Source organism: Gopherus flavomarginatus, chromosome 1 (genome assembly GCF_025201925.1).
Source record: "Gopherus flavomarginatus isolate rGopFla2 chromosome 1, rGopFla2.mat.asm, whole genome shotgun sequence".
Classification (NCBI taxonomy): Eukaryota; Metazoa; Chordata; order Testudines; family Testudinidae; genus Gopherus; species Gopherus flavomarginatus.
In genome coordinates, this window is record NC_066617.1 from 206,398,364 (window position 1) to 206,420,183 (window position 21,820).

The 21,820-nt window shown below is 44.4% G+C and overlaps 1 protein-coding gene across 2 annotated transcripts in view; it reads right to left on the minus strand.

Moving 5' to 3' along the window:
• Positions 1–21,820, minus strand: part of ERG (ETS transcription factor ERG) — a 208,818-nt gene that overhangs the window by 132,545 nt on the left and 54,453 nt on the right. For both annotated transcript variants that reach the window (XM_050916433.1, XM_050916395.1), the window contains exon 2: positions 7,336–7,420. In XM_050916433.1, the coding sequence (XP_050772390.1) occupies positions 7,336–7,374 (39 nt within the window). In that variant the 5' untranslated portion in view covers positions 7,375–7,420. The remainder of the gene's footprint in view (positions 1–7,335; positions 7,421–21,820) is intronic.

The following is a 21,820-nucleotide window of genomic DNA, read 5'->3' on the forward strand; positions in this document are numbered from 1 at the left end:
ATACTGCAGGATAGAAAGAAAGGACTTAATATCTTTCTTGAAATATGACTCCAGAAATTCCCCTAAAGCCATGAAAGATGCTGAATGGATCACATCCAGGCCTCCAGAAAAACACTAGACATTTGCAGGCCAGGTTGCTGAAAACAGAATTTGGCTCTTAAAAAAAATACAGCTTTTATTTTAACTATTGGTGTTTTATAAGTATGTTCCTTTAAAAACAAGCCCTGCTCATCTGAGGTAGCATTTGCACAATGTGTTGCTATGACTACTGTTACAAGTACTTGTTTTTAATTAACAGTAGAGCAAAAAAGTCAAGTAAAAACCTATGTAAATGGCAATTAGTCTTGCCCTTGCAAAGAGAAGTTAAGCTCTGACCTTTCTGAAAACATCCATAACCTCTCTTTTGGATATGAATAGATATACTGTTAAGTTTAAAATCTTTTTTTTAAAAGCAGCAAAGAATCCTGTGGCACCTTATAGACTAACAAAAAAAAAAAACCTTACTTGGCTCCTTGTTTAGCTTCTCCACCCTTAAACGCTAAACAGTGAGATACCCACTTACCACGAAGGAAAACAAGAACACCAGAAGCCTTTGCTCTGCTTCTATAAAAAAAAAAAGCATTCCATGTTTTCCATATTCCATGTTTTCACTGCGTACCCTCCATAAAAAGCTAATACTAATGCTGTCTTTTCTTGATTTGACCCTTAATACATATGGCACAAAGGAACTTTTGGTTAAGTTTGAACCCTTCTGTGTCAGGCCTGAGCACTGGCAATCCAGCTCAATAGTTAGAACCAGGCCAAGGGAGCTGGAAACTAGAGCCAAGAGTCAGAACCCCATTCAGGAACCAGAGGCAAGGGTCAGAGCTAGACTCAGGATCAGCGTAGGAGCAAAGGCTGGAGCAGGACTAGAGCAAGGCAGAAGCTAATGCAGGACAGGAGCAACCACAATCACAGCTGTAGGCCAAAGCATTAAGCACCCAGCAACTGCTCAGCTTAAAAGCTGGCCTGCTGGTTCCCTTTGGCAAATGCAGGTGGTCTGGCCAATCAGGCTGTCCTACTACAACTCAGCTGCAATCATAGTCTGCCTGGAGGCTGTGCTGGCTAGTCCTCAGACTCAGCTGAAGGTGCCCAAACCTGATATTCTGTTAATACCAAAACACATCTTGATTATGTGGTACCATGGATAAAATAATCTTTTATATCATGTTTTGCATCTAATTCCTTACAGCTCCAACTTAAAACAATACCCCTCTTCCAGGAATAAAGGAAACCTGTTCTATTTCAAACAGTACTGGATGTCATCATCTTTTCAGCACAAAATCCTCCTACAGCAAAACTATTCTGGAAAAGTCAGGGCACTCAAGCTTTGTCATAAACACTTGGTCCTGGTACCACAAGACTTTCAACAAATCAAAAACTTTACAAATGACTGTCCAACATGAATTTCTTTATATTAATTGAAGCTTTTTGAGAATTTCTTGATCTTATTTTAAATCAAATAAACATCTTTACTGTTTATAGTTACCTAGTACACCAATCTCATGTGACTAACCACTACTTATTCGCCAGTAATAACTCTGTCTAAATGACAAACTAATGTCCCAATCCTGCAAACAGTTATGTACATGATTAACTTTACCCATATGAGTAGGGCCCTGCCAAATTCACGTCGATTTTGGTCAATTTCACCATCACAGGGTTTTAAAAATCGTAAATTTCATTATTTCAGCTATTTAAATCTGAAATTTCACTGTGTTGTAATTGTAGGGGTCCTGACCCAAAAGGAGTTGGGGGCGTGTTGCAAGGTTATTGTGCGGGGGGTTGCGATACTGCTACCTTTATTTCTGTGCTGCTGCTGGCAGCGGCGCTGCCTTCAGAGATGGGCAGCTGGAGAGCGGTGGCTGCTGGCTGGGAGCCCAGCTCTGAAGGCAGAGCCACCGCCAGCGCCAGCACCAGCACAGAAGTAAGGATGGCATGGTATGGTATTGTCACCCTTACTTCTGCACGACTTCTGGCAGTACACTGCCTTCAGAGCTGGGTGCCCGGCAAACAGCTGCTTCTCTTCGGCCACCCAACTCTGAAGGCAGCGCAGAAGTGAGGGTGGCGATACCACGATCCCCCCTAAAATAACCTTGCAACCCCCATTTAGCTCCCTTTTGGGTGAGGACCCCCAATTTGAGAAACACTGGTCTCCCCTGTGAAATCTGTATAGTATAAGGTAAAACCACACAAAAGACCAGATTTCATGATCCATGACATGTTTTTCATGGCAATGAATTTTGTAGGGCCCTACATTTGACTTTTCGCATTGACTGTAGTGGGACCACTCAGATGCACAGAGCTTAAGCACATCTGTAAGTGTTTGCAGGATCAGGACCAAAATTTCCAAGCCATTCATCCTCTTTGCATACTCCAAGCTAGAACTGAATACTTTCATGGTACATTGTCCACATAAATTATCCTTCTCTTTTCATTCCTGCCAAACAATTTTGAATGAAAACACAAAACTGTGGTTTGAGGCAACTGCATTTTGAGAACGAAGAGGAAAATAATGAACAATGAAAATTATAAATGCTTCAATCAGGCTGCATAATTTTAAAGCTTAACGTGCATCAGAGATGGGCTTAAACTACACATTCAGATTTAAAAGACTGCAAAAGTTTGATGGTATATGGGTTTTGGGATCAGGCACTCCTCAGTTCTCATTGTAAAGCGCAGTAATCACAGCATTATAGAATTGTAGCACTGGAAGGGACCTCAAGAAGTCATCTAGTCCAGTCACCTGCACTCACGGCAGGACTAAGTATTATCTAGACCATACCTGACAGGTGTTTTTCTAACCTGCTCTTAAAAATCTCCAATGGAGATTACACAACCTCCCTAGGCAATTTATTCCAGTGCTTAACCACCCTGACAGTGAGGACATTTTTCCTAATGTTCAGCCTAAACCTCCCTTGCTGCAATTTAAGCCCATTGCTTCTTGTCCTGTCCTCAGAGGTTTAGGAGAACAATTTTTATCCCTCCTCCTTGTAACAACCTTTTATGTACTTGAAAACTGTTATCATGTCCCCTCTCAGTCTTCTCTTTTCCAGACTAAGCAAACAAAAAAATTGTAATCTTCTCTCATAGGTCATGTTTTCCAGAGCTTCAATCATCTTTGTTGTCCTCCTCTGTACTTTCTCCAACTTGTCCATGTCTTTCCTAAAATGTGTCGCCCAGAACTGGACACAATACTCCAGTTGGGATTGTATCAGCGCGGAGCAGATTGGAAGAATTACTTCTCATGTCTTGCTTACAATACTCCTGCTAATATATCCCAGAATGATGTTTGCTTTTTTTGGAACAGTGCTACACTGTTGACTCATATTTATCCATGATCCACTATGACCCCCAGATCCCTTTTCCACAATACTTCTTCCTAGGCATTCATTTCCCATTTTGTAGGTGTGCAACTAATTGTTCCTTTCTCAGTAGAGTACTTTGCATTTTTCCTTACTAAATTTCATCCTATTTACTTCAGACTATTTCTCCAGAGCATTTTGAATGTAAATCCTATCCTCCAAAGCACTAGCAACCCCTCCCAGCTTGATATCATCTGCAAACTTTGTGAGTGTACTCTGTATGCCATTATCTAAATCAGTGGTTTTTAAACTGCAGGTCGCAACTCAGTATGGGTCACAGAATATAATGCACTGGATCGCAGTGGCTCTGGTCAGCGCCACTGACCGGGCCACTAAAAGTCCCATCAGCAGTGCTGCCTGGCTAAGGCAGGCTAGTCCCTACCTGTTCTGACACCGCGTGCGCCCTGGAAGTGGCCAGCAGCAGGTCCAGCTCCTAGGCGGGGGGGAGGGAGGCATGGAGCTCCATGCACTACCCCACCCTAAGCACCAGCTCCACCAATTGGTTCCCAGCCAATGGGAACTGGGGGCTGGTGCCTACAGGCGAGAGCCACGCGGAACCACTTGTATGCCTCTGCTTCGGAGCCGGACCTGCTGCTGGTCGCTTCCAGGACGCGGCGTGGTCTGCAGTGCCAGGACAGGCAGGAAGCCTGCCTTAGCAGCCCCCCTGCTGCACTGCTGACCAGGAGCTGCCCAAGGTAAGCCCGTGCCCCAATCCCCTTGCCCCAATCTCCTGCTCCAGCCCTGAGCTCCCCCCCAACCTAGAGCCCCCTCCTTTACCCCCAAACTCCTCATCCCCACCCCACCACAGAGACTGCACCCCCAGTCCAGAGCCCTGATCCCCTCCAGCACCCCAACCTCCTTCCCCAGCCCTGAGCCCCTCCCACAACCCAAACCCCTCATCCCCAGCTCCATTGGGTGGCAGGCATCAAAATTTCCTTCAACTGGGTTGCCAGAAAAAAAGTTTGAAAACCACTGATCTAAATCATTGATGAAGATATTGAACAGAATCAAACTCAGGACCGATCCCTATGGAATCTCACTCATTATGCCCTTTCAGCTTAATTGTGAACCATTGATAATTACTCTGTGGGAACTGTTTTCCAACCAGTTATGCACCTATCTTATAGTAGCTCCATTTAAGTTGTTTATGAGCAGATCATGCGAGACAGTATCAAAAGCCTTACTAAAGTCAAGCTATACCACATCTACTGCTTTCCCCCATCCACAAGGCTCGTTACCCTGTCAAAGAAAGCTATTAGGTGGTCTGACATGATTTGTTCTTGACAAATCCATGCTGACTGTTATTTATCACCTTATCTTCTTCTAGGTATTACAACAGTGAAAATGGTTAATTTTTTCTTTTGGCAACTGGGGCTTTTTTCTGTATATCTAATGTAAAAGATCACATAATGAAAAAATAGTTATTCTCATAGCAAAGAAATGTCTACAAATATTCACACTGGACATACGTGCTCTCCTTTTGTGTTCACTATCAACAAATGTACAAGTTGTCAAAAATTGTAGTCACATAGATGTTCCTGGAAAGTGAACTTCGAAGTTGCAATTTTAAATGTGTATGAATGAGTATTTTCTCCAGAAGTATATGAACACACATTCAGTGAGGTAACGTAATATTTACAACTGAACAAGATTATAGCAATGACTAAAATGAAGCCACATTACTCTAGCCCTCTGAAATAACATAAATTAGAGATAAAAAAGACATATTAGGCCTGTTAGTTTATTCCACTGTCAATACATGATAGTTCCCTGTGGTATACTTTGGTAATTCATCTAGGCCACTTTTAAAGTCTTGACCAATGGATCATCCCCTAGTTCTTTTTGAAGAATATGTTTATACAAAAGTAAATTCTATCATTAATGTGGAAGATCTGAAGTTTTTTCGACTAGTACTGGTTTCATTCTCTCCCCTTCACTTCAACAAACATGATAAGCACATGGATTGGCTAAAATACTTTCCCAAATGTTAATATATAACCAAATCTGCATGTTTTGCTGTGGCAAACAGACTCCATTTCTTACTCCTATAACTATACAGTTTGCTTGCTTAGCAGTGCTAGGTTGATAGAATAACATAAGCCTTCTGTGTCTATAGTAAGCGTTTTTCGAGCACAGTTGGATATAGACACGTCTCAGGCCTGGTTCAAATTTAGTTTATAAAAAGCCTATAACTGTTACTGGAAGATGTAGGACCTATGCTTGTGTGTTTTCTATACACGTAGGAAAAAATGGTTGATTGCAATTGCCAGTCTGTCAGAAGCATTCATTATTAGACTTCCCACAAAAGTCACACACAAACACACACATACACACACCCGCACCTCCCATCCCTTTGAAATTCAAATCCCAGTGTGAAAAAAACTACTTCTGATGCCATTTTTGGCAAAATATGTGAAATTCAGTTCTTTCTGGTGTTATGTTTGGCTCTGAAAATACTAACACTCTGCAAAAATATATTTGATGCCTTAAAAACATTTGAATTGTTACCATTTTCATATCAGATTATTATGCACATCAATATTTTACTGCTCATATTCCTTAAAAACATCTGAATACAAGAAGACTGTGAAAAGTGTTTTCTTCCCACAACCATGTATTTTTGTTCTAACTCACAGCTCAATAAAAACAAATTTCAGAAATGTAGTTATTCTATATTGTGCCTGCTGACTGGTATTTTTCAGTTGACTGAGTAGGAACTCCACAGAAGGCAAAAAAGCAAACAGAACTATAAGACTACAACCAAGCAAACAGAATAAATTGAAACAAATACTGTAAAACCCAATGTTAAGATACAAATAAAACCCAGAAGATTTTAATACTCAGAACTGGATATCAAAAGAAACATTATATTTCATTTAAAATCTGCTCAGCACCAAACTGGACAGTCAATCTATTTCTCTTACTAGTGCAATTTTATTTATCAAGTGATATCTTTAGGTTGCTGGAGCAATGATAACCTAAACAACAGAGTCTTGAAGTATTGGATGTAAATAAATATCGGTAGGCTTTTGACACTGGTGTGGATGCATTTCTTTACTGGACAATCACAGTTCCAGCTGTGTTCTTTAGGAGGTAAATCTGTCATTTCCGAAGCAGTTATGAAACTCTTCCCAAATAAGGCCTTTAAAATGATATCATAGACAGAAATACAGTATTCAACATTAGCTTGTTGGGCTCAAGTGGTACAGTGCTGCATATGTTCTATTTCCAGAACTGTAGCGTTCTTAATAATATAGCAGTTGGCTACATTTGTAAGTCTACTTAGATAAATATTATCTGTTCCATGATAGAAGGGAAAGAAAATGCTTTGGGCTCAAATATGATATACACAGTGAAGCTCAAAAAATATTACCATTTTCAAGATGTAGAAAAGCAGTGTTGCATTTTGGACTACATTCTAGTCCCACTGAAGTTAGTGGCCAAACTCCCACTGATTTATATACAACTAAGAATCTACTCTCTTTTTTTTTTTTTATGGGTTTTTGGTTTGCTTTGTTTTCTATGTTACATGCAGTTTCCTGCTGCCACAAAGTCAGTGGAAGTGTTGCCATTTACTTCAATGGAACAGGATCTGTGCTGTGTGAGCTTTGTATTTTCCAGGTGGATTCACTTATTGAGCATCATGAATTTTAAGCAAAAAAAACATAGCTCTATAATCCACAGAGACTTATCCTCAAAATTTGATGTGATGGGACCAACTGAAGTCTATTTCAGTCTTTGGAACAAGTGCCAAAAAAAGAGTTAATATTGTGAAATATTTGACAACATACAACTATAAGAGAATGCAAAAGCCAATATGGTAAATTTAATATAATTTAGAGCCATTCAGAAGGCATGTAATATGAATATACAATCCTTAACATTATTATTTTCTGAACATTTAAAGACTTACAGTCAACAGAAAACTTACCTTGATATGAGCTGCTGGATCTGGGACAGTCTGAATCATGTCCTTTAAGAGGCCAATGTGTTTAACAGTTCAAACCCCAAGGCAGCTGCACAGACAAGAAAACAAAATCACGTAAGAGTCTATATGCTTACATTTATTTTCAAGAAGACTCTATTTTCTTTTCTGGAGAAGTAAGTTTTTTTCCCCTATAGCAAATACAACTGATGCTGTAAGAAAGATATTATTGGTTCTATAGCCTCCATTAAGTTTTATTTATTAAAGGAGAAAGCAATGTTAGGGGTTGAACCTGTGTTCCTTATTCAGGAAAATTCTCCTTTAAACTTAATAGGCAATTCTCCCTGAACAAGAACTGAATACCAGTGCTCTAATTGTATAGCATTGGTATTCTTAATATAGGGCAGAGTTGCTCTATAATTTCTTCTTCCCCTGTTAGATGCAATATAATTGGGGTAGATCCTCAGCTGATGTAAATAAGCATCGCTTCCATGGAGCTGTGCCCATCTACAAGAGCTAGGGCTCTGCCCCATCATCTAGTTCAATAGCATTTTAAAACACAGAACTTTTGAAATTCCCAATATAAGATTGATAGTACAGTATTATTTAGATAATATTTTTATTTTTTAAGTAATGTCTCATCTAAAATAACATATTGCTCAATAACAGGAACATTAGCTATGTGCTAAAGAACCATGGTTTGTAGTAAGAACACAAAATGCAAAAACATAACAATTTTAGTTTCATTTAAAGCAAAAGATACCTCATTTTTCTTTGTTTTCCCTTAAAAGCCTAGAAAATCCCCATTTTCCATGCAGAGTGATTCCTTTAGATTCTTGAACTCCTTTTTGTCTTTTAAAGTGACAAGATGATATTATTAATAATACTGTTCTTACAGTTAAGATCATTTGAGACTCAAACTTCTATTTACCTGTCACGGCCAAAGGCTGATACCTTGACTCACTGTGTTGCACCTTAATGGGACCACTTGTGGAATAAGGTATTACTCAGTGTGATTAAAGGTATCAGAATTTGGCCATTAGTGAATTTTCCTTTTACTACTCAAAGGGCCCAACCTTCCCCCCACTGAAGTCAATCAGAATTGGGCTAGTAAACTTAAGACCCAATTTGGAAAGCCCAATGCAAGCAAAATTCACAGTTAGGTGCACCATTGATGCAGTTTCCCCAGCTAGCCATGAAAGATCATATGGGTTGTTGGAATAATTGTGTTCTTTGGAGATTTCTCTCCCACGTGATTTGAAGTGTTGGTACATTTCATGCAAAACAGATGTGCAATTTTTAATTTTTTTAAAAAGTTAACTATTGAACAAATGAACCTAACTTCTTTTTCAACTGCAAACCCCTTCTCAAACATCAGCAGCATTATCCAATGTGTTTTATGGGATAAAAAATTGAAGATCTCAAAATGTCATATATTAAAATATTAGAGTTGTATAAATTGTGAGATTTTATTTCACTCCCTCTATCATCATGGTCATCATTTTTACAGCCACTGGAAAAATGTGAAAAATTATCAAAGAAAATTTAGAGTTTTGCTGCACCAGTGATTATATCTATTTTGAAATGTTTCATTCAGGTTTTAAGAAGATAGCTAGACTCAGTCAGGTATTGTGACTGAATTGCTAACCAAGATAAGACCTGAATACATTTGTGACCCTCTCCCTGCCAGAAGAGCAACACCCACATAAGTCAATGGGATGTTTAGGAGTTCTGCACCTTGCAGGACTAAAATCATAGTGAGGGAGGCTAATGGGAGATAAAGAGAAACATGGACAGGGAGTATCCATGATAAACAGCTGAATATGCCAATTCAGGAATCAAACAAGAATGCCACTTCATGGGTCTGATCAGGGAGGATCTGCAGTGTGTGAATTTTGCAGGTTTGGGTGCAGAAAGCGTGGTTAAGGGTTTTGCCCAGCTTGCCCGTCTCCTTTAACATATATGCAGAAAAAGCTGCCACAATTTAGCCCATAAAATAAGATTTGGAGGCAATTTTTCAGAGGTATTTAGATACCTAAATATAAAGATAGGTGCTTCATGGGACTTTCAAAAGTACCTAGGTATCTAACTCCAATTGAATTAAATAGGAATTAATCACTTAGGCCCTTTGTAAATCCCATTAGACTCCTATCTGCATCTTTAGACACCTAAATATCTTGAAAAAATCTGGCCCCTGATGAAGAATTTAAATACATCCGTTCACTAATCACCAGTTATTAACATATGTGGGCTTCACTCTGCATGGGAAAACTATGACAGGCCTCAGTTTAGTACTTTTGGAACAGGATCACCAGACTTCTTAGGGAATATCTACATTGCAATTAAAAACCTGCAGCCAGCCTGTGCCAGCCAACTCAGCCTCATGGGGCTCAGAGCAACAGGCTGTTCAATTGCGGTGTAGATGTTGGAGTTAGGTTAGAGACTGGGCTCGAGGAACCTAAGAGATGGGAGGGTGCCAGAGCTCGGGCTGCAGCCTGAGCTGGAACGTCTAAATTGCAACTAAATAGCCTCTTTGCCTGAGTCCTGCGAGCCCGAGTCATGTAGCACCAGGGCTGGCTCTGGCTTTTTTGCCGCCCTAAGCAAAAACAAAAAACAAAAAACCTGCGGGCGGCTGGAGCAGCAAAGCAAAATAAAACCTGCAGGGCAGACGGAGCCAGGATGCATACTTTTGGCTAGCGGGACTCTCTGTGCTGCAGACGTGCTCCGAGCAGTGGAGTGTGCACCCCGGCTAGCAGGCGGGAGTGGGAGGGAGTGGGAGGGGAGAGAGAGAAGGGAGTTGGAGGGGAGGGAAGGATGCGAGCTGCCAGGCTTGCTGCAGACCTGGCACCAGCTGGGGCAGATGGAGCGTGTGGCCAGCTCCCAGCAGGGCGCTCCCCTCCTCCGCGCCACCGCCCCCTACAGGGTGGCCAGAGTGGTGAACAAAAAGAAAAAAGAAAAAAAAGGGCGGCCATGCCGCCCTAGGATTGGCCGGAATGCTGCCCCTTAGAATCTGCCGCCACAAGCACGAGCTTGCTTGGCTGATGCCTGGAACCGGCCCTGGCTAGCACAGGCCAGTTGTGGGTGTCTAACTGCAGTGTATGTAGACATAGCATCAGATCTTAAATTTGCCTGGCGCGAACAGCCAGGAACAGCAGTTCAGGCAAAACTGACTGGATTATGCTGGTACTCTTTCAGTCTACATCTAGACACCAGAACAGAGAATTCTTTACAAAAGAGAGGGTGGGAGAACTTTACAAATCCAACTGGAAATCAAAGAAAATGTTTGTTCAGTCTGAGTTTGAAACATGGATAGGTTATGGCAATTTTATACATTTCCTGTTTAAGGCACTCATCTGTAGCTGTGCTCCCACATGGAGGTTGCTGTTTCAATAGCATTTGTCACAGTTCAGGGCCACTGCACCTGAATTCCGCACTTGTGGTCCACCAAAGGCACCCACTCGAGGGCTATGTCTATACTATGGACCTTACAGCAGCACAGCTGTACCAATGCAGGTATGCTGCTGTAAGGTCTCTTGAGTAGCTGCTCTGTGCCTGCAGGAGAGAGCTCTCCCACCAGCACAATTAAACTATCTCCCAATGAGTGGCTGTAACTATGTCGGGAGGGGACAGTCTCCTGCCGACTTAGCACTGTTCACACTGGCACTTTTGTCAGTGAAACATTTGTCAGTCGCGGATGTGTGTGTGTTTTTTCACACATCTGACAGACAGGAGTTTTACTAACAAAAGTGCTAGTTTAGACATAACCTAGGTTCCTGGATCTTCAACCATCACCTCTTTTGGGCAGAGAGACCCATGTCTCTCTCCCTCCTAACCTGGGGGTTTCCAGGCTGCACACTTCCCAGACAACACTGTAATATTCCCAGCAAGACTGACTGCCTAAAAGACCACCGACTTCACTTTGCTTTCTCTCCAGACTCTATGCTCAGCATATTGCCTGCTGTGATAGGGCGTGTCCCTCACACTCACATTAACCCTAATGGTTAACCTAACCATGGGCCAATGGACTTCTTAGGCTGCAAACTGGGGAATATTTATGGAGATAGGAGAGCTCTAAGCAAGAGAAAGTCACCTGTGTAGGAACAGGTGGGGCTTCTATAAAAACAGGAAGCTGATAGGAGAAAAGAGACTGCAGTCACTCTCCCTGGGACTAGGGAGAGAAAGGGATTTGGACTCAAGAGGAAGGGTTTGTCTATCAGATCCAGGAGATAGGGGGTTGGCTAAAAGGGTAGAGAATAAGAGCCTGGGACAGGCACGATAGGAAGGAGAGCAGAGGAGTGGCATAAAGGTTTCTGCTTGTATACACATTGGGTACTGGAGGCAGGATTTCTGGTCTGGAACCCAGAGTAGAGGGAAAGTCTGGGTTCCCCTAACAGCCACTGAATCAGAGGTACAATCTGGGCAGTGAACTTGAAGACTGTATGGGTCCACTTTTTCTGGGTACTAATGGAGTGGCTCAGCCAGGGCAGTTAAGGACCATCTGGGATGGTGTGGAAGGCCTTGATAGTACCTTGGAAGGGGAGGACTATTTGTGACTTGGCTGGAGGGCTAAGTCATGAAGATGAGATGTGGCAGCTCCTGAGGAGCAAGAGAGGGGCCACAAAGTGAGACAGCAGGCTGAGGAGCTGCAAGAAGAGGGTGTTGGGCTGGCCAAGCTAACCCCCAGACATGGCCAGCCGGAAGTGCTCCGATAGTAAGTAGAAACTCCTAGGACACCCTCAGTTACGTTACCATGCAGCACTAAGCAAGCATTTTCACCTTAAGAAGAAATGTATTATGGAGAAAACATATTAAAAACAAGAAAACACATATGCTAAAAAGCTTGCCAGAGGTCACCTCAACTCCACCTTGGGCTGTGGTAGGTGTCTGTCCTTCAAAACTCTCCAGCGGACCGCAAAGATATTTAAACTTAATTCAATAAGTTCTCACAAGGGCATGGCAGGAAATAGCCATATCTTTCACAACAGAGTCTTAATTCTGACCTGGATAACCATTTACAGCTTCATCGGGCCAGAAACAGTGCCCTTCTAGATCCCAGACTACAGAAAGCACAACTTTGTATTACTATCTTAGCAAATCATTGCCTAAAAAACCTTCATTATATTTCTTGGGTTTTTCCCCCCGAAAATAAAACCATTATTTAAATCATTTCACTTCCACCTTTACTGGTCGGATATAGATGTTTCAGACATCTGGTACTAACTTTCTGAACCAGATAGTATTTTTGTCAGAATACCCCCAACCCCCGAGCTTCATGCATGTCATGTTTGTGCGTCACAATCTGTCAAAGGGTCTGCCCTTAGTTGTATATTTTGAACTGTAATATTTGCTAAGCATGCCTTTAGTTTAAAGGCCTGATCCCGAATGGCGCTGAGCACCCCCAGAGGTTGCTCAGCACCTTGCAGTAACAAGCTATAAAGGCTGGATTCAGGAAAGCATCTCTATCTAGGAAAGCACATAAACATGTGCCTAACTTTAAGCATGTATTTAAGTCCCAAGTTAATGGGACTTAAGGACATACTTGAAATTAAATATGTCCTTAAGTGTTTTCCTGAATCAGAGCCTAAATGGTGAGCCAGAGCATATTTTAGTGTTTACAGAGCAATTCTTTACATTAACCGTACATCAGCAAAATTGTTATAGTTCCAGGTGTCCCTAGTTTACACAAAGTTTCACTCACTTTGTTTTACAAGCACATATACAGAACATAACAAAGTAGCATTTGTTCATTAGATACTAAATTAAGGAGGACAAATTCCACAGTTGTGTTCAGGTCCATTTGAACGCCAATAAGAAAATAAAAATAAAATGATGGCACAGGATGCAATCAACCAAATCTGGATATGCATTTTTACTGTCATACCCTCTACCAATAATATGTAAATTCTGTATTTGAAGACCGATATAAACGATAGAGTCTACTACCCTTTCCATTTATACTTGCAACTCCAACTGGAATATCTTGAAGCTGTAGGCATACATCAAAGAGCCTTGGAAATATGAACGGATGTGATTAAATTGTTTTTCTCTTTTAGAGTCATATCAAAAGGATCAGACTATTTAATGTACACAATGATAAACTCTTAGTTATTTGGCAAAGTCTTCCCCCTACTCTAGGGGGTCTACTCACCTGTTGTTACATTAGTAGTGTTTCCCCTGTGCAATCTTTCCCTTCATAATGAGAGCATAAATTATTTTTTCACAGATCGGCACATTATGCTTATCTAGATGCAGGTTCTACGTATTTCACTAAAACACAGTAAGACAGTATGTCCTGCCATTCAGTTTAACAGATGAACTCAGATTTAGGTCCAAATTCCACTCTGAGCTACATATACTGAAACTCAGAGCCGAATTTGTCCGTTAGTATAATTTAGAGTTATATTCTGTCAGTGCTTATTTTTGTCAACTCAAAGCATGTAGTTATACCAGGGGTGAATTTGGCCCACAATATCAATCTGAGAAATGTATAATATGCAAACTCCAGCTTGTTGCATTTATATTCATCATTAACCGTAATGGAATCCTCTGTGTATGAAAACTGACCTGCTAAATTTCATGGGCCAGATGCTCAGCTGGTGTAAACTGGTATAGCTCCACTGAAGGCAATGATCATATTAAAGGAACATCCCAAAACAGCCAGTTATAGAGAGAAGGATGGTGGAATTTTATTCAACAGCCCCCTTCCAGCTGGTAATTACACTTTGAGAACAGCCTCTTATCACCCCTTTAAAAGGACATAGCCGAACAGCAGTACAAACGTACAGTTCATAAATATGTAAGTATGAGATTATATGAAAAGCTATGAATGGTAGACAGCAGTGGAAATTTTACTTAAGAACACACGTTTGTAATGTAGCGAATAATATGATGTGGTATTGTACAGAGGTTTTATTAGCATGAGGGCTTTGGGATCATTACTATTATTCACGGGGTGAATCTAGGAGTGAGTTATACAAATCATCCCAAATGAGTGCCAGTAAAGCCTTTAAACCCTACCACACCATCATGTAGCCTGCACATGCCATATATTTTACAGGAAACTATTTTAAGATGTTTGAGCATTTTTAAAAGGTGGAGCTGTATTCACTCCCTAGGTTCTATCAGCCCCTGCCAATGGAACCCAGGCTAATCTCACTCTATCTGGGCACTGTAAGCCGGTCGTGTCGGGGCTCGTCCCTCTCAGGCATGGCAGGGAGCCAGGGCGCCTCCTAGCACGCCGCAGTCCGGGTAGGCTTAGCCCCTCTGCGGGTGCTGAGGGGGGTACAGGGTCTGCAAACAGGGTAGAGCCCCGGCCCTCTAGCCGGGGTCGGGGCTCTCAAAGTAAATAAGCCCCAGCCCTTGGGCAGGGCAGGGCAGTAAGAGTTCTAGTTAGCCCTGGCCCTTTGGATCAGGGCAGCGCAGTGGCAAAGTCAAAGGGGCCCAGCCCTTGGTTCGAGCGGGGCACCAAACACAAGTCTAGTTCGCTCTGGCCCTCTGGGTCAGGGCAGCGCAGTGGCAAAGTCAAAGGGGCCCAGCCCTGGGTTCGGGCGGGGCACCAAACACAAGTCTAGTTAGCTCTGGCCCTCTGGATCAGGGCAGAGCAGTGGCAATAGGCGGGAAGAGGGGGAGTCTGCCACCCGGTTACGGGTGGCAGGGGGAACGCAGGCCCTCCCACTCCACTGCGTTCCAGCCCGGGGCCCTAGCAGCGGTCAAGACCCGCTGCGGTCAGTGGGGATCCTGGCCGCAACACACTGACATGGGTTCGGGCTCTTCAGGAGCCAGACCAGGGTCGGCTACCCCCGGGCCACTTCCAACCTCCCCCTCTCTGGGTACCTGGTCCTTGCCGGCGTCGTCTGGGGGGTCCCAGACCATGGGCTCCTCCAGGTACCGGTCGTGGGGAAGCTCAGGCCACTCCTCGGGGTATCAGGCACACGGCAGGTCAGGCCGACGTTCCTCCGGGTACCGGGTCTGAGGCAAGTCCAGCCAGCGTTCCTCTGGGTAGTGGGCGCGGGGCAGGTCAGGCCAGCGCTCCTCTGGGTAGCTCCTCTGAGCGCTGGGGCCGGGCTTTTATACTTCCTGTCCCGCCCCTTGACTTCCGGGGGGCAGGGACAGGCAGTGCTGACTCCGCCCACTGAGGCACCTGCTCTGGCTCGTCCCTCTCAGGCGCGGCGGGGAGCCAGGGCGCCTCCTCACAGCACCTAGAGCTAGCTGGCAGGGTGTACAGCAGGGGTCCCTAACGCGGTGCCGACGGGTACCATGGCGCCCATGGGGACATCTAAATGCGCCCGCACCCTGGCCGGCGGTCAAGCATCTGTCAAAATTCCGCTGAAATTCGGCGGCAACTCCTCTGGATGACGCGGCTTGCTGCCACGTGGTGTCATCCAGAGGCGTCGCCGCCTAAATGCCGCCAAATTTCAGTGGCATTTTGGCAGATGCTCAACCGCGGCCACGGTCTTTCGTCTGCCAGGCGCCAGACGAAAAGGTTGGGGACCACTGGTGTACAGCAAGACCAGGTTAGAGTACCTAGGACAGGTGATGATTCAGCACATTCCCTGGACAGCCTGTATCAGACCAGTGGCTGTGTAACTGGAGTATATGGCTACTGCCAGAAATTAAAGCTGCTCTCCCCTGGTAAGTGTATGCCCTAGGTGACACAGTTGTTCTGCTGGTGCAGGGGGTGCAATTTTCATTTCACTACTGCACTCAGAGATGAATTAAGTGCTTTATTGGTACTCTTACAGTTCAGAGGTGAAGTCAATGAGATTTTTGCCATTCACTTCATTGGGGCCAGGATTTCACCCAGCCTTAGTTACCATGTGGGAGGCTCTGAAGGAGAAGAAAATGATATAATACATTTTGGAATCCATGAAAGAAAGAAAAATACTTGTTCTGTACAGAGAAATGTTCCAGAGCCAGAACAATTGTTATGGATTCCAGTGAGCAAATGAGAATCTTCTCTTTCCACATAGGCTTGTGAGAAACTGCTCCAGAGCTGAAAAGTGACTATTGTGCACCTCGAAGGAATATTTTGCAAGAGGTAAATTCCTCACATGACACAATTCATGACAATTAATAGTATCTGCAGTGGCGGATTTAGAGTTAGTGGGGCCCTGTGCTCAGCTTCATTTTTGGGGCCCCTCCTTGGGACCCAGCCAAGAAAAAGAACATCCTCTCCCTGCCCCCGTTGTTCATTCTTTTTTTCTTCATCCTCCTCCTATAAGTAATAGGAAGTAAATGAAAATAAAGTGAGGTACCTTGATTGTTTTTGTAGTCTAACTTATTTTTCCACAGACCACTTGAAAATTGCTGAAGGTCTCGGCGGACCACTTAATGATCTTTCCAAACATTGTTCGTACTGTTAGCTAACTATTGTAAAGCGCTTTTATCATAACCTAGTCCCAGATTTGGACCTTAGCATCCAAAATATGGGGGTTAGCATGAAAACCTCCAAGCTTAGTTACCAGCTTGGACCTGGTAAAGCTGCCACCACCCAAAAAATTAGAGTGTTTTGGGGCACTCTGGTCCCCACAAAAACCTTCCCTGGGGACCCCAAGACCCAAATCCCTGGAGTCTCATAACAAAAGGAAATAAACCTTTTCCCTTCCCCCCTCCAGGTGTTCCTGGAGAGATACATAGAAGCAACCTCCGTGAATCTAAGCAGAGGGATTCCACCCTCCCCCGTTTCCAGCCGGGAAACACAAGCACTTCCCTCTTCACCCAGAGGGAATGCAAAGTCAGGCTAGTAAATCTAACACACACAGATTTCCCCCTGACTTCTTCCTCCTACCAATTCCCTGGTGAGCTGCAGACTCAATTCCCTAGAGTTCTCCACTAAAGAAAAACTCCAATAGGTCTTAAAAGAAAGTTTTATATAAAAAGAAAGAAAAATACATAAAAATGGTCTCTCTGTATTAAGGTGACAAATACAGGGTCAATTGCTTAAAAGAATATTGAATAAACAGCCTATTCAAAAAGAATACAATTCAAAGCACTCCAGCAACTATAGACATGTAAATACAAAAAAAAACATATAAATCACTAGCTGATCCTTTGTACTTACAACTGGAAAACAGAAGATTAGAAAGCAAGAAATAGAAATCCCCTCATAGCTGAGAGAGCATACAGGCAGAAGACCAAGAACAAAGGACTCACACACAAACTTCCCTCCACCCAGAGTTGAAAAAATCCTGTTTCCTGATTGGTCCTCTGGTCAGGTGCTTCAGGTTACATTTTTTTTCAGGTGAAAGAGACATTAACCCTTAGCTATCTGTTTATGACACGCCCCCCCAAATTGCAGACAGTGGGGAAGCTCACTGGCGGCGATTTCCTTCTAGAACTTTAAAATAAACAGATTAATACAACACATGCACCTTTACATATACCACTAAGTATATAACTAACAGACTTGTACATTTTAAGAACACTTTTTAACTACTAGATTCTGGGAAACTCTTACGGGAGAGTGCATCAGCTACTTTGTTAGAAGCTCCTGAGATGTGCTGAATTTCAAAATCAAAATCTTGGAGAGCTAAACTCCAACGAAGAAGTTTCTTGTTGTTCCCCTTGGCAGTATGAAGCCACTTTAGTGCAGCATGGTCAGTTTGTAGCTGGAACCGCCGTCCCCAAACATATGGGCGTAGCTTTTCCAGGGCGTACACAATGGCGTAGCATTCCTTTTCACTGACTGACCAGTGACTTTCCCTTCAGACAGTTTCTTGCTGAGAAACACGACAGGATGGAAGTTGTGATCCGTTGCTTCCTGCATGAGTACTGCTCCTATACCATGCTCAGATGCATCCGTGGTTACTAGGAATGGCTTGTCAAAATCCGGGGCCCTGAGCACAGGGTGAGACATGAGCGTTGCCTTAAGTTGGGTAAAGGCCTTTTGACACTCATCCGTCCAGTTAACTGCATTTGGCTGGGTCTTTTTGGTCAGGTCGGTCAGTGGGGCAGCGATTTGGCTGTAGTGTGGTACAAATCGCCTGTAGTACCCGGCCAAGCCTAAGAAGGATTGGACCTGTTTCTTTGACCTTGGGACAGGCCACTTTTGGATAGCATCCACCTTGGCCTGTAGAGGGTTTATGGTTCCTCGACCCACCTGGTGCCCCAGGTAAGTCACTTTGTTTTGGCCTATTTGACACTTTTTGGCCTTAACAGTTAGTCCGACCTGCCTGATGCACTCAAAGACCTTTTCCAGGTGTAGTAGGTGTTCGGGCCAGGAGTCTGAAAAAATGGCCACATCATCAAGGTAGGCAACTGCATATTCTCCCAGTCCTGCTAGTAGACCATTTACCAGCCTCTGGAAGGTGGCGGGTGCATTTCGAAGGCCGAAAGGAAGGACATTAAATTCATACACCCCCGCATGGGTGACGAATGCTGACCTCTCCTTGGCAGGTTCATCTAGTGGTACTTGCCAGTACCCCTTGGTTAAGTCTATTGTAGAGATGAACTGGGCACGTCCCAACTTCTCCAATAGCTCATCAGTGCATGGCACTGGATAGTTGTCCGGACGAGTTACCGCATTTAGCTTATGGTAGTCCACACAAAAGCTAATTTCCCCATCTGGTTTGGGTACCAGAACCACTGGAGATGCCCATGCACTGGTAGATGAGCAGATTATACCCATTTGTAGCATGTTCTGGATCTCCCGTTCTATAGCAGCTTGGGCATGAGGAGACACCCGGTAGGGTGGGGTTCTAATGGGGTGAGCATTACCTGTGTCAATGGAGTGGTATGCCCGTTCAGTCCGTCCTGGGGTGGCTGAGAACAATGGGGCGAAGCTAGTGCACAGCTCCTTGATTTGTCGCCGCTGCAGATGTTCCAGGGTGGTTGAGAGGATCACCTCTTCCACGCCACCGTCTTTTTTTCCTTCGTAGTAGACACCATCAGGCCACTCAGCATCATCTCCCTGGACTGTAAACTGACAAACCTGTAAGTCTCTGGAATAGAAAGGCTTGAGAGAATTAACATGGTACACTCTGGGCTTTAGTGAGGAATTGGGAAATGCTATGAGGTAGTTCACAGTTCCCAGGCGCTCTTGGACCGTGAATGGCTCTTCCCATATGCTTCCATCTTATGGGCCTGTTGCGCCTTTAAGAACATAACCTGGTCTCCTACCTTGAAGGAACGTTCTCTGGCATGTCTGTTATACCAGGCCTTTTGCTCTTCCTGAGCATCCTTTAGGTTCTCTTTAGCAAGGGCTAAGGAGTGTCGGAGGGTGTTTTGTAGGTTGCTTACAAAGTCCAGAATGTTACTTACTGGGGAAGGCGTAAACTCCTCCCATTGCTGCTTCACCAACTGTAATGGTCCCTTAACCTCGTGACCATACACAAGTTCAAACGGTGAAAACCCTAAACTGGTACAGCCCTGTAGGCAAACAGCAACTGCTGCAACACTAGGTCCCAATTATTGGAGTATTTGTTGACGAATTTACGTATCATGGCCCCCAAAGTTCCATTAAACCTTTCCACCAGGCCATTGGTTTGATGGTGGTATGGGGTGGCAACCAAGTGGTTCACCCCATGAGTTTCCCACAGTTTTTGCATGGTCCCTGCCAGGAAATTAGATCCTGAATCTGTAAGGATGTCGGAGGGCCAACCTACCCTGGCAAAGATGTTTGTTAGGGCCAGGCACACAGTGTTAGCCCTGGTGTTGCCTAGAGCTACTGCTTCCGACCATCGGGTAGCAAAGTCCACGAAAGTCAGTACATACTGCTTTCCTCTGGGTGTCTTTTTTGGGAAAGGACCCAGAATATCCACAGCTACTTGCTGAAATGGGACCTCAATTATGGGGAGTGGCTGTAGAGGGGCCTTGACCTGGTCTTGAGGCTTTCCCACTCTTTGGCATACCTCACAAGACCGGACCTACTTGGCAACGTCCTTGCCCATCCCTTCCCAGTGGAAGGACTTCCCCAACCGGTCCTTGGTTCTGTTCACCCCAGCATGGCCACTGGGATGATTATGGGCTAAGCTTAAGAGCTTTCCCCGGTACTTAGTTGGAACCACTAACTGTTTTTGCGGCTGCCATTCTTCCCGGTGTCCACCAGAAAGAACCTTCTTGTATAAAAGTCCTTGGTCTATAACAAACCGGGATCGATAAGAAGAGCTGAGAGGCAGTAGGGTGCTCCGTGCCGCCGCCCAAGCTTTCTGAAGGCTGTCATCTGCTTCCTGCTCAATCTGGAACTGTTCCCTTGAGGCTGGGGTCACCAGTTCTTCCTCAGACTGTGGACTTGGGCTTGGTCCCTCTGGAAGCGATGTAGGTGATGGGGTTGTTTCCGTTGCTGGTGAACCGCTCTCCGCTGGTGCACCTGAGGGTATTTCAGGCTCGGGCTGAGCCTTTTGGGTATGGCTGTATGTTGCTTCTGCCAGTTCTGGTTCGCTGGTGCCCTCTGGCGTTGAGTTAGAAGATGTGGTTGCAATTGCTGGTGCTGGTTGCTGTTCCAGTTCCGGGCCTGGGACTGGAGATGCTGTGGCTGTTTCAGTGGTAGGCATGGAATCCGGGTCCACTACCTCTGTCTGGGTCTCTGGTAACACAGACGGGGCATCTGTGGACGGCTCAGGAACAGGAATGGGTCTGGAAGCTTGCCTGGTTTGGCTACGTGTAACCATTCCCACTCTCTTGGCTCGCTTCACCTGGTTGGCCAAGTCTTCCCCCAGTAGCATGGGGATAGGATAATTGTCATAGACTGCAAAACTCCACATTCCAGACCAGCCTTTGTACTGGACAGGCAGTTCAGCTGTAGGCAAGTCTACAGCTTGTGACATGAAGGGGTAAATTGTCACTTGGGCCTTTGGGTTGATGAATTTGGGGTCTACGAAGGATTGGTGGATAGCTGACACTTGTGCCCCCGTGTCTCTTCACGCAGTAACCTTTTTTCCGCCCACTCTCAAATTTTCCCTCCGCTCCAAGGGTATTTGAGAGGCATCTGGGCCTGGGGATCTTTTGGGTGATGGTGGTGTAATGAACTGCACTCGGATGGCGTTCTTTGGACAGTTGGCCTTGATATGTCCCAGTTCATTACACTTAAAGCATCTTCCATCTGATGGGTCACTGGGTCGAGGTGAGTTACTGGAGACTGGTGAGGTGGAAGAATAGGGTGTCTGTGGCTTTACTTGGGTTGTATGTGGGGTCTTTGGCTGTCCTCGGTTGTAGGGTTTATGGTCGGTGTGCCCCCTGGGGTATTCGTTCCCCTTGACCGTAGCTTTCTTGCTTTCTGCCACTTCCATCCATCTGGCTCCAATCTTCCCTGCCTTAGCGAGATTTTTGGGTTTTTCATCTTGTATGTACCGTGTGATGTCCTCAGGAACACCATCCAAGAACTGCTCCATTTGTATGAGGAGGTGCAGTTCTTCCAAGGTTTTAACATTGTGTCCTGATATCCAGGCCTCATAATTTTTCCCAACGTAGTAGGCGTGTTTGGGAAATGACACATCTGGTTTCCACTTTTGGGTTCTGAAACGCCGACGGGCATGATCCGGGGTTATCCCCATTC